Consider the following 16,759-nt stretch of genomic DNA (forward strand, 5'->3'; position numbering starts at 1 on the left):
CAATAGAAACATGAACATTTGGAAGGTGGCGACGATTTAGACCATCAATCATTTTGCTTGACAAGAAATGTATTTGTGGCGCCTATTAAGCCGGTTTCACACGCCAGAATTTTGGTACTGAATTCTGCATGAATTTATAGCCAATACAGATCAATGGGATTCTGCGGCAGAAATGAGACAGCAAAATCCCATTGAAGAGTATTGGCTATAAATTTAGTACAGAAATTCTGATGTGTGAAACCAGCTTTACTGTCTGACATATTTGGAGGCCTCCGGGTGTCCTTCATGATCGCCAGTCCCTGGTATTAGATGTAGTTTATTCACAGTAAACAGATGGCAATCACTACACCAGGGCCAGTCTTTGTCTTTCTCTCCGGTGGGTCAGTGCACGTCCCTGTTCTCAGTGCATTGTCGAACGCTCCATTCATGTAGTGCAGGGAAGCGCGGTGCATACGGCCTTCAGCTTTCCCTAAAGACAGAACCTACCAAGCAGCGAAGATGTCCTTAACATTCCGCTACATCATGGAAGCCAAACTATCTGAACTCTCATTTACCCTCTGCAGCTGAATTTAACATCCCCCTTCTACCTCACAATTGTCAACATGTGACTTTATTCTGTGAATGGTAACTTCAATAATGCCAGTTTTAAGTCCAACCGTGTGCCGATTCATTCTCTACACTTTTTACAGCAGCCAGAGCAGTGTCTTTTTGGTATCGGTGATAGGTTAGATTATTGCGACTAGAATGAAGATAAATATACAAAAAACGCCCATCCTAGAGAAGCCTGCAGAGAACATTTTATGCTTAAAGGAGTAGTCCGCTGGTCAGCGCTTGGAACAAACTGTTCTGAACACTGGAGCTACCGCCAGGAGCTTGTGACATCATAGCCCCGCCCCCTCAATGCAAGTCTATGGGAGGGGGCGTAACGCCCCCTCCCATAGACTTGCATTGAGGGGGTGGGACGTTACATCATGAGAGGGCAGGGCTATGAGGTCACAAGCGCCTAGCGGCGGCTCCAGCGTTCGCTACTTCCCCCCCCCCCCCCAAAAAAAAACATAACAGCACAGATTGTGTAGCTCCTTAACCCACTCCATGCAACCCTGTCCAACATATCACTTATCACAGATCGGGAAAGGGTTGTAATATCAAGAAGGGGCCAAAAATCTTTACTAATTAAACCCAAATACTGTAGGACAGAGTAAATTGGGATGGCTGCCAATACACGCTATTGTATAGGGACCAAGTACAAGCAGTAAAACCTATACCCAAGTTGTAAAAGTACTGACTGACATCAAGCGCTAGGTCTTAATAAATATATAGAACAGAGTTCTTTTAACAATAAATGCAACCTTTATTTAGATTTAAAAACAAAAAACACAAAAGAAAAAAGAAAAAAAAAAAACACTATTAAATTTCTCCAGCTGTTCTATGTAATTATTAAGACTAAGAGCTGGTGCTCGCTGCCTAAAACAAAAAGATTATTTTTCCTTCTGTTTTTATTTTATAAATGTCGAATTTCTTTCTTAGTCTCTGTACGTGATTATTAGGGCAGCCATGTTTTGCCTGAGGTATTAACATTTAGAGATATGCTTTATAGCCGCCATATGAACATAGGAAACAATAGACTTGAGGGGACCCTAATGACTTCTATAGGAGCGTTTTCTAGGCATGTTGTGTGACACGTGCTGAGGTTATTTTACCGTGAGGAGGGGAGCTGTGACCATCACATACTGTAAAAAGCTGGATCGTCTGATCTACATACAGCATCACCTTTCACTGTAATCCCTGCCTGTGATGATAAGGATGAGACTGCTGAAAAGTAGGGATGGACCAATAGATTTTTTTAGGGCCGATACCGATGATCTGTGAGCTTTCAGGCCGATAGCCGATAACTTATATTTTTTTATTATATTCTCCCCCCGGCCCCGCAGAAGCCACTGCAGATCAATGACTTAAAGCGGGTGCTTTAAATCAATGAACTGCAGCGGCTTTTGCGGGGCCAGAGACCGCCGCCAGCTTCTCTCCCCCTGCCTATCCTGGGGTCCTCCTGAGTCCAACCGCGACCGCCGCTCCCCCCCCCCTGCCTATCCTCTGGCCAGAGACCACCGCCCGCTTCTCTCCCCCTGCCGGTCCAGAGCACCGCCGCTGCCCCATTGCCTCCCCAATCCCCGGTTTTATAATTATCTGTTCCCAGGGTCCGCGCCACTTCTGGCTTTGGCGGTGTACTTAGCTGTCAATGTGCGCACTGACGGCGACATCGCGTTGATGACGTCACTCATCATTGCGCAGCGCACAGCAATAGTGCAGGATGCTGCAGGAGCCAGACATAGCGCGGACCCACGCAAACAGGTAATTATAAAACTGGGGATGGGGGAGGTAATGGGGCAGCAGCATTCTCTCTCCGGGGGTGGGGGCTTGGGGGGGGGGGGGCGATAACGTCCAAAATTGTGAATATCGGCTGATAATATTGGTCAAACAGATAATCGGTCGATCCCTAATTAAAAGACTTAGAATGTAAATAAACTACAATATATATTTTCAAAACAGATCGTGAGATGGATTATGAAAACACCAAAAATGATATAAAAATATGTTTCGCATATAGATTTGATTTAAATAATAGATCTTATTTTCTGATGTCTGTATAGGAGATTCATATCTAAATATTAAATATATGTTAAAGGGGTAGTCGCACATTTTACTTCTTATCCCCTATTTGCAGGATAAGTGATCATGGGGGAGGATTGGGTCAGACCGATGCGACCCCTGTGATTCCAGCACAGTGCTCCGGCTCTCCACGTCCACGGAGCAGGGGTCAACACACCTCCTCCATGCATCTCTATGGGGGAGTCGGTGATACGTGAGCACTGTACTCGTGTATCTTTGGCTCTTTCACAGAGAAGTATGGAGGGGGCGGGATGATCCCTGCTCAGTGCACAGGAGGATCGGGGCACCACACAGGACATTATAGGTTGGGGCTGGAATCCCAGAAATCAGATACTTAGCCTGTGGATAGGGGGGTAAGAAGTAAAATGTGGGACTACCCCTTTAATGAATAAGTTAGCACAGATATTTGGGCCCATATTTTTTGTATAAATGAATATGCATCTTCAGGAACAGCCCAAGTGCACAAGGGTTACAGATTCGTATCCCAAAAGAAACAAAGGTGCTCTGCACTCACCGCTAGATACTGGTTAAACAGCTTCCATATTGGGCTGGTACTCCGGCACGGTATACAGGACTGCGTGGGGCGCTCATAGGCGACAGCTGGCAGTTTCACGCATAGGAATGCGCTTCTTCCGGCCGGAAGAAGCGCATTCCTATGCATGAAACCGACGGCAGCCACCTCTAGCGGTGAGTGCAGAGCACCTTTGTTTCTTTTGGGACACATATTAGTGATTGCTGTTCACTTTTGTTCTAGCACCGCCGCTGCTGGAGATTATATGGCCATCTGTTCAGTTGCTATTTTGTCCTGCTGAGGGTCTACGGTTGAGAGGTATCAGTGCCACTTGTTTTTTCTATAGTTTTTTCAATATACAGATTCGTTCATATAGATCCATTTAAGAGCTTTTGAAATAGGCACGGTCATTTGAAAAAACTTTACAAAGATAAATAGTACAAAAGAATATTAAAAACGTAATATATCTTAGTATGATATTAGCATATGATACGTTAGAACTTACTCTGGATGTATTCGTTAGCTGTATCCTCGATGTACGGGGACGGTGACTACTGGAACTGAACATGCGGATGATTGTTCTTGCTGTATGGGTACAGCGCTCGTGTTTGTTCTGTGGTCCGGGGATTCCTTTATACTTTAAATCCAAGTATGTGATATCATGGATGTCCGCAGCCTCCCCCTACGGTGTACTGAGGAAGCTGACTGAAATAGACATCCACGATGGTTCCGGGGAGCAATAGAAAGTTCACCTCAACACGGAGGTATTGACAGCGGCTACACACACCGGGAGGATCGCTCCGGCCAGAAAACGTTTCACCGGAGTGGCGCGCTGATTAGCAAACAGTTTGCAGTATTGTCTGGGCACTACTTTGTGACGTCACTATTGTTGTAGGGCTCTGAGCGATCCTCCCGGTGTGTGTAGACGCTGTCAATACCTCCGTGTTGAGGTGAACTTTCTATTGCTCCCCGGAACCATCGTGGATGTCTATTTCAATCAGCTTCCTCAGTACACCGTAGGGGGAGGCTGCGGACATCCATGATATCACATACTTGGATTATAAATTAAAAGGAATCCCCAGACCACAGAACAAACACGAGCGCTGTACCCATACAGCAAGAACACTCGTCCGCATGTTCAGTTCCAGTAGTCACCGGCCCCGTACATCGAGGATACGGCCAACTAATACATCCAGAGTAAGTTCTAACGTATTTTTCATTTGTTCCTGTGCGCCGATACGCTAATATCATACTAAGTTTTGTATTTACTATCTATGTGAGGAGTGGTCAGGACCCTCTCAGCGTCATCTTGGCAGCCAGTTAACATACCGTCCCAGCGCTAGTGATATTTACATATTTGTTTTGTAATATATCTTATTAGAGAAAAATGCTTCTTTCTCCTGTTATCAATCACCCCCCGCTCGCTCAAATATTGTTCTCTAAAAAATCAGCTCAGCTTTGTCCTGTGTCTGCAAGACAAGCATAACAAGTCTACAGAGGGGGAGGAGAGAGGACCGCCCACCAGCTCTGGGAGAACTGCAAATTATAGATTTAGCCTAAGAGCAGAAATCTGCAGAAAAATACCATATACAAGTTATATAATGGCCTCAAAATTGTGCTGCTCCTCATGTACACACATAGGGCAGCTTATTCTGAAAAGTCACTGGAGATGGCAGGTACACTTTAAGGTTTTATTCAGCACAACAAATGTCACAGTCCAATAAAACCACAAGAACACATGATCCCTGGAGAAGTGAAGCTCCTTCACACTGCTTCTTTGCTCTTTATATCTTAGATGTTAAGTTCACTTCTCTGCTCCTCATAGGCGGGATGAAGAGGTTTCTTATATGCTCCTGAATAGTTATCACTACTCGACCACAAATGAACTGTCCATGAGCAGAATATGGGTACGCAGGGCACCGGATCTGCTTTTCCAGGCAGTAGATGGCACACAGTCCGCACCGCATGATGGTCTCATGCTCTCCTGCTATTCTTCTTTTTCTTCCCACTCAAGGCTCCTCTTTGTGCGGCTTTCACCAGACCTTTGAACTGGCCTTGCATCTTCGCCTTTTTCCTGCAGAACACAAAACATTGGTGATAAGACAGTTTCGTACGTTATAAAATGCGTTCACACAATCCTCCCTGAAGAAATTATTATGCAGAAAATATGTAGTGAGTCAAAGTAGGAAAAAAGTTAAAGATTTGTAGAAATCGCGTCCACATGTTGCGTAAAAAAATCCACACTAATTCTATGCAGTGGGAACGCTGTATCCGCATTGGGGGAGATTCGTCACAGATTTGTTTTTTAAGTCATTTTTAAAAAACACTTTTGTTGCCTATTTCTCATTTGCGTGAGATTAATAATGCGTAAAATGACTTCACAACACCATTTCTCACTTTGTAAAACAGGTTTCTAGAACAGCACTGAAGGTGGTCTATATTTGTAGGGTTTTTTCATCTTGTTGTGATTTTACGTATTTTTATTTTTTTAAATCGCAAATGATAAATTAATGACCTCTGAATGTAAAGTGGCCTACATAGACAAGTCGTCAGAAATCACCTAATATTTCAAGTTTACAAAAAAAAGGCGCAAAAATTGTGCAAAAAAACCCCCACAAAAAATACAAAACATACATGCAAATTAGACCAAAAACAAAAAAAAAATCGAAAATCTCCCCAACTGTTACACCGTAGCATACAGCAGCTAATAAGTACTGCAAGGATTAAGATTTTTTAATAGAAGTAATTTACAAATCTGTTTAACTTTTTGGCACCCGTTGATTTAAAAAAAAAAATTTCCACCGGAGTACCCCTTTAATATAATCCACGTTAAAATCCGCACATCAAAGCCCCAACAAAAATCCGTTTTCACCGTGAACACGCTTATAAATAAAAATGTAGTATAAGAAGTGTTGTTTCATTTAGCTGTAACAATACATTAGTGTTTCCCAAACAGCCTTTGGCTGTCCGGGCATTAGTTTTGCCTGGAGCAGTGTTTCCCAATCAGGGTGCCTCCAGCTGTTGCAAAACTACAACTTCCAGCATGCCCGGACAGCCTTTGGCTGTCCGGGCATGCTGGGAGTTGTAGTTTTGCAACCGCTGGAGGCACCCTGGTTAGGAAACACTGGCCTAGAGGGATGTTCATAAATGGTCTCACTTCAGTAGAACGGAGCTGCAATACACACACACAACCTGAGGACAGGTGTGGTGCTGTTTTTGAATAAACAAAGAGCACCACGCCTGTCCTGCAACAGCTGGAGGCACCCTGGTATCGAAACACTGCAAAACAGGCTCCTCTATAAAAACTGTTGCAAAGCAGCTGCAGCACAGACTGTCAAGGCATGCTGGGAGTTGTAGTTTTGCAACAGTCAGAGATTGACAGGATGCTAGTGCAGATCATGAACATTTGCACTCTCTTGCTATCGAGCCATGTGGTGGTCATGTGTGACATAGCCCCAACTAAAGGGGGTATATACCATGAACATTATACAATACCGTAATGGCTTACCTGCGGTTCAGCTTGGACTTGTTCAGGGGTATGTAGGCGTACGGGTCGTGTTTGCCTTTCTGTTTCATGTCACCTTTTCCTTTCTAGAGAGATAACAGAAACAGAATATGAAATTTACTATTCCAGCGAACCATAAACTACAGTCGTTTCACGCCATGTAGTCCGTGTCCATTAAAAAGGTGTACATAGGGTTAAATCACAGATATACTACGCAGCGTACATTGTTCTATAGAACACTATTCCAAAGGGGTGTAAACCAACGCGAATAGGAAATGTCTCTCTAATGTTAGCCTGGAGCAGTGTTTCCCAATCAGGGTACCTCCAGCTGTTGCAAAACTACAACTTCCAGCATGCCCGGACAGCCTTTGGCTGTCCGGGCATGCTGGGAGTTGTAGTTTTGCAACAGCTGGAGGCCCACTGGTTGGAAAATACTGACCTAGAGAGATGTTCATAAATGGTCTCACTTCAATAGAAAGCAGTTGCAATACCACACACAACCTGAGGACAGGTGTGGTGCTGTTTTTCTAATCCTGGGTAACTCCTGTAAAGCGTATCTCCGATCACACTCTGGCGGAGGGCTGTTTAAAACTCCCACCACTTCATACCCGAGAGATGCTAGATGATCGTAATACAGTTTTGCCGGAAGCCCCATAAACTTGCATGGGACTTAAAGGGGTACTCCACTGGAAAACTTTTTTTTTTTTTTTTTTTTAAATCAACTGATGCCTGAAAGTTAAACCGATTTGTAAATTACTTCTATTTAAAAACCTTAATACTTCCAGTACTTAGCTGCTATATGCTACCCAGGAAGTTTTTTCTTTTGTAATTTCCTTTCTGCTTGAACACAGTGCTCTCTGCTGACACCTCTGTCCATTTTCGGAACTGTCCGATAGCAGGATAGGTTTGCTATGTGGATTTGCTCCTACTCTGGACAGTTCCTAAAATGGACAGAGGTGTCAGCAGAGAGCACTGTGGTCAGACAGAAAGGAAATTGCAAAAAAAACATAAAGAATTTCCTGTAGTATACAGCAGCTGATAGGTTCTGGAAGGATTACGATTTTTTAAATAGAAGTCATTTACAAATGGGTTTAACTTTCTGGCATCAGTTGAATAAAAAAATAAAAAAAAGTTTTCCGGTGGAGTACCACTTTAAGGCATATTCGTAGCCGTACTACTGTAGTCTTGGGCAATTAACTGTGGGAAATTTAAACAGATATTCTGCCACCCAAACATGATCGGAGTTACGCTTTAAAGGGGTACTCCGCTGCTCAGCGTTTTGAACAAACTGTTCCGAACGCTGGAGCCGGGAGCTTGGGACGTCATAGCCCCGCTCCCTCAATGCAAGTCTATGGGAGGGGGCGTGACGGCCGTCACGCCCCATCCCATAGACTTGCATTGAGGGGGCAGGGCGTGATGTCATGAGGGGGAGGGGCTATGACGTCACAAGCTCCCGGCGCCGGCTCCAGCCTTCGGAACAGTTTGTTCCAAACGCTGGGCAGCAGAGTACCCCTTTAAAGGGTCCATAGATTTATTTGGACACTGTATGATGTATCCAAAACCCCACAAAAGCGTATGAACCCCAAATGGCTCCCCCTCCACCCTCTAAAAAGTTATAAGCAGTGGAGCAAGTTTGCCTTTAAATGAAACTTTTATTTATAAAAATAAACTTTTGACATGTCAACATTTTTGATTGGTCGGGGGTCTTTGTGCCAAGACCCCAACCGATCATTAGAACGAGCCGAGAGATGCATGGAGTAGCGCAATTCCCTTTCTGGCTCACATACAGCTTCACAGCCATAGATTTATAATGAGCCACAAGACGGACATCCTGGAAGCCGGGAGTGAAGCGTCCTACCTCGCACTTCTCCCGGCTCATTTTAAAGAGATTATTCCGGGTTAGAAAAACTGAGCTGATTTGTGTCATAAACCGCACCACACCTGTCCTCAGGTAGTTTGTGGTATTGCAGCTCAGTTCCTCCAAGTGAATAGAGTTGTAATACTGTAGAAAACCAGAGGACCGAGATGGTGCTATTTTCAATAAAAAATTGCTCTGTTTTTCTATTCCTGGATAACCCCTTCAATGATCTGCGGGGGTTTTAGCACTTAGACCTTTGACATGTCTCTGCGACTTATTAGAAGTTTTTATAAATTACAGGTACACTTTAATGTTTTTGCATTAATGCAATGCTACTTTCTCTCTTTACATATCTAGCTGTATCTGGAAACCAACAAGTGTTTTTCTACATCCTGCTATCAGAATACATTGATTTAGATGCTATTGCACTCCTTATGGTTTGTTTAAAAAAAAATGAAGTTTTCTATGTTTTATTTGTGTTTAAAAAGCTGCCACTAGGTGTCTCCCTGCTTGACCAGAGCACATTTCCCCCCCCATCTTTTGCACAGACTTTGGAACTCTGCCAGAAGTCCAAAATCAGGAAATACAGGGGGGGGGGGGTGCAGCTTTAGCCAATCATAGCTCATCTCACACACTGAACTGCTCTGGGCTGTGTGTAGCAGAGTGAGGGAGGAAGTTCTCCGATGTATGGCTTTAGATGATGTCACGCCTGCTGGGGAACGCCCCTTCCCAGTCTGTGAATCTGACTGAGACTGAACAGAATATACAGAGCTATATGCCAGTCAGAGGCTATATGCCCAGCAGAGGTGAGTGGATAGTTGAGTGTTAGGCTCAGAATTTGTGCTAGGTTCCCATCCTAAATGAGGCCACCTCCCCGTGGTGGATGGGGGACACGTTTTGATCAAAAAGTGCGCTAAGAGCCTCAATTTTTTTGACCAATGTGTGCTGCTGCAATCCTCTTTTTTTGTATACTCTGATGCCATGGCAGTGTGCACCCGTGTATTAGGCTGTTGTGCTGGCTATCTTTCTTTTTTCTTGAATATACAGAGCAATATCAAGGTAGAAAACTAAAAACAAATAAAAATAAAGGCAGGGGGTGGTTTACCATGATGGGGGCAGTGAACTGGGAGGATTATACAATTTAATCATGAGAGGTACTCTTTAAGTCAATGGAGATGACTACGTGCACTGTATGTTGTTTTATAGATACACAGATACCTTTGACTTGAAAGCCGCGCCGAACTCCGGTCTTTTGGAAACAGGTCTGTGTATTCCTGTGCCCCCAGCTGTTGAGAAAACAACAAGAGTTCTTTATGATGTTTGCAGTGGAACGCAATTACACAACACGGTAAGTGACAGCTGAAAACCTTCTGCTCCTGCTTATAAAATTGTATTAACTGTAGCTGCTAGACCATAAAAACTAATGTAATGACGGTTCATGCATGCTCTATCCCAGGGCGCACGTTCCGCAGTTATCAATCCACTAGAGCGTGAAAAGTAGATATTTTTTTATATACTTACGGTAAAATCTCTTTCTCGGAGGATCCATTGGGGGGGACACGGGAACCGTGGGTATATCTTGCTGCCACTAGGAGGCTGCCACTAGGCATTAGCAAAAAAAGAAGTCGGCCCCTCCTGGCAGGATATGCCCCGCCAATTGACTCTGAGCTCATCAGTTTAGTCCAAAAGCAGTAGGAGGAAACCGACAAATCACTACAGAGAGTCCGAAGAAGACCCAGACAAAAAAAATCAACCGTACAAGCCCACAGACAGGAAATCGACTCTCAAGTCAACAAACTACTAACCAATGGGTGGGTGCTGTGTCCGCCAATGGATCCTCCGAGAGATATTTTACTGTAAGTATAAAAAAAACTACTTTTCTTGTTTGGCTCCATTGGGGGACACAGGAACCGTGGGACGTACCAAAGCAGTCCCCGGGGTGGGAAATCAGAACCCAGCTAGAGAGACTCAGGCGAATGGCAACGCCACCACCGCCTGCAACACTTTACGCCAGAAACCGGCGTCCGCAGACACGGAAGTGTCCACCTGGTAGAACTTGGTGACCGTGTGCACGGATGACCAAGTGGTTGCTTTACACACCTGCAGGGCCAATGCCCTGTTGAAAACCGCCCAGGAGGCCCCAACGGAGCAGGTGGAGTGTGCCGCAACCCGGAAAGGAGGAGCCTTCCCCTGAGAACGATAGGCCTCCAATATGGCAGACCGGATCCACCGGGATATGGTCGCCTTAGAAGCCAGAAGCCCCTTGCGCTGGCCTTCCAGAATGACGAACAGCGAATCAGAGCGCCAAAAAGAAGAGGTGGCCGAGAGATAGGCACAGAGCTCTGAAGACGTCCACGTTGTGGAGAGAACGCTCCATAGGGTGAGCCGGGCAAAATGAGGGAAGGATGATATCCTAGTTCAGATAAAAAGAGGAGACCACCTTCGGCAGTAAAGACGATACCGGCCAAAGCACAGCCTTTTCCTGGTGAAGGACAAGAAAGGGGGGGGGGTCAGCAGGAGACGCCAATTCCCACACCCGACAGATGGAGGTCACAGCGATGAGAAAAGACACCTTCCAAGAAAGGAAGCGGAGAGAGATCTCCCGAAGGGGTTCAAATGGGGCACCCTGCAAAGTGCTGAGAACCAAATTCAGGTCCTAGGGTGGAGTGGGAGACCTGTAAGGAGGAGCCTCTTGAGCCACACCCTGAAAGAAGGTGCAAACATGAGGTTCAGAAGCCAGGGGGGCACTGAAAAAGAATGGAAAGTGCTGACACCTGCCCCTTGAGGGAACTAAGTGCCAAACAAGTTTCCAGCCCAGACTGCAGAAAGCAAAGCAGGTTTGGCAAGGAAAAATAAACGGGAAACAGAGATTGGTCCTTGCACCACCAAAAGTAGGCACGCCAGGTCCTGTGATAAATTCCTGGCAGAGGACGATTTACACGCCCGAAGCATGGTGCGAATGACACGGAGAGCAACCGTGAGCCCTCAGCACCACGGTTTCAACCACCACACCGTCAAACACAGCTGCAGAGAAATGAGGTGCCAGAGAGGACCTTGCAAGAGAAGGTCGGGTCGATCTGGGAGCCTCATAGGAACGTACGCCACAAGACAAACTACGTCGGCGAACCACCAGAATCGTTGAGACCGTCCGGTCCTGAAAAACTCCCGCCCAGCCGAGGTGACTCGCATCTGTCGTTAAGACCTGCCAACGCAGCGGGAGAAACGAGCGTCCCTCTTGGAGGAGTGGAGAACGGAGCCACCAAAGGGGGCAGACGGATCCGGCGGTGGAGGGACCGAGGAGACTTGTCCCACAGGGACAGGATGGCCGACTGAATAGGGCGGCACCGGAACTGAGCAAAAGAAATTGCTTCCATGGCTGCCACCATCCTGCCCAACACTTACATACACGAACGGTTGGCCACCAATTCCAGGCAGCGCAATAGGCTTATCCCAGACAGCAGAGCACACCGCTTGTCTGGTGGAAGCAGAACCTGAGCCTTTTTGGTGTCTAAGCGAAGCCCCAGGAAGATCTGAGACTGGGAGGGAGAGAGGTTGGATTTCTCCCGGTTAATCACCCACCGGAAACTGCTCAGGGTCTGATGAGTGATGTGGAGAGACTCCTGATTTTGTTCAAAGGACGGAGCTTTGATCAACAGGTCGTCCAGATAAGGGAGCACCGACACCCCCGAGAGCGGAGGATAGCGATCACCACCGCCAGGACTTTGGTGAAGACCCTGGGGGCCGTGGCCAGCCCAAAGGGCAGGGCCACAAATTAATAATGATCTGCAGGAAAAGCAAACCGCAGAAATTGTTGGTGTGCCGGAGAAAAGGGGATGTGCAGGTAGGCATCCTAGATGTCCACCGAAGACAGGAATTCACCCAACAACAGAACAGAGAGATTCCGTTTGGAAGTGCCACAGGCACAAGTGCCGATTGAGGAGCTTCAGATAGAGATTCGGACAGACCGTTCCCCCTTTTTTGGGAACGACAAACAGATTTGAATAGAAGCCCAAAAAACGTTCTTGCGGCAGAACTGGCACAATGACCCCCTGCGCAAGGAGGGTGTGGAGCACAGACCTGCTCAAAAGCCGAAGCCAGGGCCGGATAGCGGGGAGGACAGGACCAGAAAAAACGATCACAGGGAAAAGAACCAAACTCTATTCGGTAGACGTCGGAAACGACGTACCGAACCCAGGAATCCAGGACCTGCACCAACCCAACGTCCTGAAAGAGGGACAGGCGACCACCCACCTGAGAGGAAGACTCAGGTGGGGGCGCCCCTTCAGACGGAAGTAGGTTTGCGAGTACCTGGCTTTACGGAGAAGGGTCCTTAATGGCCGTCGTGCTTCCAGGAGGGGCGTGCTTTGAAGGTAGGAGCCTTCAGAGACTGCAAAGCCACTGGTTTATCTTGGCGGCCTGAGGCAAAGGACTGAAAGGAAGAGGACTTGTGGCGAGAATCGGTGCAACGCACCTTATTCTGAGGGAGCAGAGCGCTCTTACAGCTTGTAGCCTCGGAGATGATTTCATCCAAGCATTTGCCAAAAAAGGTGGCCGCCAGTGAAGGGCATCTCTGTGAGCGATTTCTTGGAGGCCAAGTCGGCCTTCCAGCCCTTTACCAACAGACCGATGGATAGCCACCAAGTTGCCAAAAGCAAAGGCCACACAGCGTGCAGACTCCAGAGATGCTAAGCATAGATATTCACCAGCATTGGAGATCTGGAGGGCTAGGTCAGCCAGATCATCTGGAGGAGCCCTGGATAAAACGCCTTGGCGAAGTTGGGAGGCCCAGGCTGACAAGGGCTTGGATACCTAAGGCCGAAAGCAAGGACGAGTCTACTGCTTCAAATGCGAATTTTGCTAAATTCTCAATTCTCTTGTCTACGGGGTCCTTGAAGGAAGCCGCATCAGCCACAGGAAGAGTGGTGGACTTGGATAAGCGAGAGACTGGAGGGTCCACTGTAGGCGGGGCGGCCCATTTGGAGACCAGGTCCTGGGCAAATGGAAATATAGCCTGCAGCCGCTCATACCCTTGGAAGTGTTTTTCACGGTGCTTCCAGGCAGTTTCCAGCAGGTCATCAAACTCCATATGAGTGCTGAAGACCTTGGGAGTCTGGCGAGTGCGGCAGAAGGAAACTTTTGGAGCTGGGTCCAAAATTCCTGAGTCATGTAGGTGAAAGGTGTCTGACAGCAAACACCAGAGGAACAGAGACACAGAGACACAGAGACAGAGGGACAGAGACAGAGGGACAGAGACAGAGACACAGAGACAGAGGGACAGAGACAGAGGGACAGAGACAGAGGGACAGAGACAGGTATACCTATATTTATCCGCATACCATATCTATCAATCCCCATACCTATCTATATATCTATACACACATATACCCGTATCTATGTACATACCTATATCATAACTATATCTATAGACTATCTATTCATTTATCTTATATTCATCTATCCATCCATCTATTCCCATATCTATACCTGTAACTATATCTATATAGACAGAGTGATAGATACACTATTATGGGAGCAGCCATCTAGCCCAAGCTGTTTTTTTTTTTTTTTTTTTTTTTCAGGCTTTAAAGACCTGCTTTACAGCAAGACCCATTGACCCATTGAGGCAACAACAGACAGAACAGGAAGTCTCAGCTTATTTTTAAGCCTAGTGGCCAAAATGAAAACTGCAATTTATCCACTGATCCATCGTAACAAATCAGGGCAGGAGACAGATTTGTGCTGCTGGTACATTGAAGTCAGTGAAGACTGACTAGACAGGAGCTGTAGGAAGTATTAGGTCTAAAAAGGCATTTGTGTATAATCATGAAGTTTACAATTGACAGCAAGCAGAGATCTTGAAATGTTAAATTCATAATTTTTTGCTGTGCAGTGGAATACAGTTTATTATTCCGTTATTAGCCAGTTTAGAGGGGTTTAGTATGGATCATTGGACAGGTTCCTTTACCTTTATACTGTAATGTCTTCTCTCCGGTGTCATCGTCATCCTCATTATCTTCCCGGAATTTCTTTTTCTGGGCTTTTTTCTGTGACGACAATAAGGAATAGGTCAGTGAGTACTCTGGGCTATTTGAGGTTTGTGAATCACCCGATTATTATCACCCACTTATATTGGAGGATAACTATGATCGCAATAGCATCAGCGGTGAAAGCTTTGGCTCATTCTACGTAAAAAAAAAAAAGTCGACTGCCAACCAGCTGTTTAACCCCTTAAGGACAGAGCCCATTTGGAAGCCTTCAGACTGGAAGCATTTTTTTGTTTAGCATTTTCGTTTTTTCCTTCCTCGCCTTTTAAGAGACAGTTTTACTGTAAAACTGATATGTTCTCCTTAATTTGTGGGCGAATAAGATGAAAACGATACCCATATTTATATAGTTTTTCCATTTCTGAACTTAAAAAAAAAATTTAAATAAAAAGTCAAACTAACAAATTAGTATGATTACAATTATCCTCTTCTGACCCTATAACCTTTTTATATATACAGGGATGTAGGAGGGTAATTTTTGCGCTGTGATCTGTCGTTTTTGACGGTACCATTTTTGTTTTGGTGAGACTTTGATCTGATAGATGAAGTGACCAAAAATCTGCATGTCTGGCGTTGGCTCTTCTCAACTCTTACGCCATTCACTGTGCTGACCAGAAATATGTAAATAGTTTGGACAATTTTCTTCCAGGCTGTATCATAGGAGAGATAATCTGGCAGCCAGGGGCTGAGTAAGGGGACCTCCACTGATAATTTAACTCATCAGACCCCAACAATCGCACAGCGGGGGTCCAATGAGAACCAACATCATAACGACACCTTTACTTCCTTTAGACCAGTGTTTCCCAACCAGGGTGCCTCCAGCTGTTGCAAAACCACAACACCCAACATGCCCGGACAGCCGAAGGCTGTCCGGGCATGCTGGGAGTTGTAGTTTTGCAACAGCTAGAGGCACCCTGGTTGGGAAACACTACTTTAGACACTGATCGACAATGCCTACAGCAACTAAAGGGTTAATGATGGGAAGTGGCGGGACTGATGCTCTCTCTAAGACTGACTACCATTTACAGTCCCAGTAACATAATCGTTAGACTAGTGAATCCTGAAACTTACAGTTCGAAGTCCAACTTCTTGCATGAGATCGGCCATCTCTTCATCCACACCTGTCAATCGAGACAAAAGCCACAAATAGTTAAACAAATCCCTTTCATATAGAAAAAAAAAAGTGTTTTTTGGGGGGCATCTAGGAAATTAGTAATGCTGATTTTACAAAAAAACACTGCAGTTTTTGATGCTGTTAAAATAAAATACAGAAGTCAATTGAAAAAGAATGAGAAATATACTGGAAGGACTTTTTTCTTCCTGCTGGATCGGCTTCAAGCTTTGTCTAAAAAGTTTCAACAAAAACTGCAGCTGCAGTATCTCTCCTGCTTTGTCTGTCTGCGATACGGTATTCCGTGAGGGGAGATGCAGCTGCAGAATATCTAGGGCTGTGTGTGATATTGTATGCTGTGGGGGGGGGGGGGGAGATGCAGCTGCAGAATATCTAGGGCTGTGTGTGATATTGTATGCTGTGGGAGGGGAGATGCAGCTGCAGAATATCTCGGGTTGTGTATGATATTGTATGCTGTGGGGGGGGGGAGATGCAGCTGCAGAATATCTAGGGATGTGTGTGATATTGTATGCTGTGGGAGGGGAGATGCAGCTGCAGAATATCTAGGGCTGTGTGTGATATTGTATGCTGTGGGAGGGGAGATGCAGCTGCAGAATATCTCGGGTTGTGTGTGATATTGTATGCTGTGGGGGGGGGGGAGATGAAGCTGCAGAATATCTAGGGCTGTGTGTGATATTGTATGCTGTGGGAGGGGAGATGCAGCTGCAGAATATCTTGGGTTGTGTGTGATATTGTATGCGCTGGGGGGGGGGGAGATGCAGCTGCAGAATATCTCGGGTTGTGTGTGATATTGTATGCTGTGAGGGGAGATGCAGCTGCAGAATATCTCGGGTTGTTTTTTTCAATGAAAACTGCAGCTGCAGTATCTCTCCTGCTTTGTCTGTGTGTGATACTGTATTACGTGAGGGGAGACGCAGCTGCAAGATCTCTCAGGCTGTGTGTGATATTGTATTCTGTGAAAGGGGCGATGCAGCTGCAGTATATCTCGTGCTGTGCGTGATATTGTATGCTGTGAGAGGGGAGGAGGAGGTGTATAAGCATA

At 45.8% G+C, this 16,759-nt stretch overlaps 1 protein-coding gene across 2 annotated transcripts in view; it reads right to left on the reverse strand.

Moving 5' to 3' along the window:
* Positions 1-4,335: 4,335 nt before the first annotated feature.
* The window catches only part of RRP12 (ribosomal RNA processing 12 homolog), a gene marked incomplete in the record, with an annotated part of 104,250 nt that continues 91,826 nt past the window's right edge, over positions 4,336-16,759 (reverse strand). For both annotated transcript variants that reach the window (XM_056528911.1, XM_056528910.1), the window contains 5 exon segments: positions 4,336-5,252; positions 6,687-6,769; positions 9,760-9,827; positions 14,507-14,585; positions 15,657-15,706. In XM_056528911.1, the coding sequence (XP_056384886.1) occupies positions 5,153-5,252; positions 6,687-6,769; positions 9,760-9,827; positions 14,507-14,585; positions 15,657-15,706 (380 nt within the window).

This window comes from Hyla sarda, chromosome 7 (genome assembly GCF_029499605.1).
Source record: "Hyla sarda isolate aHylSar1 chromosome 7, aHylSar1.hap1, whole genome shotgun sequence".
NCBI classification, from domain to species: domain Eukaryota; kingdom Metazoa; phylum Chordata; class Amphibia; order Anura; family Hylidae; genus Hyla; species Hyla sarda.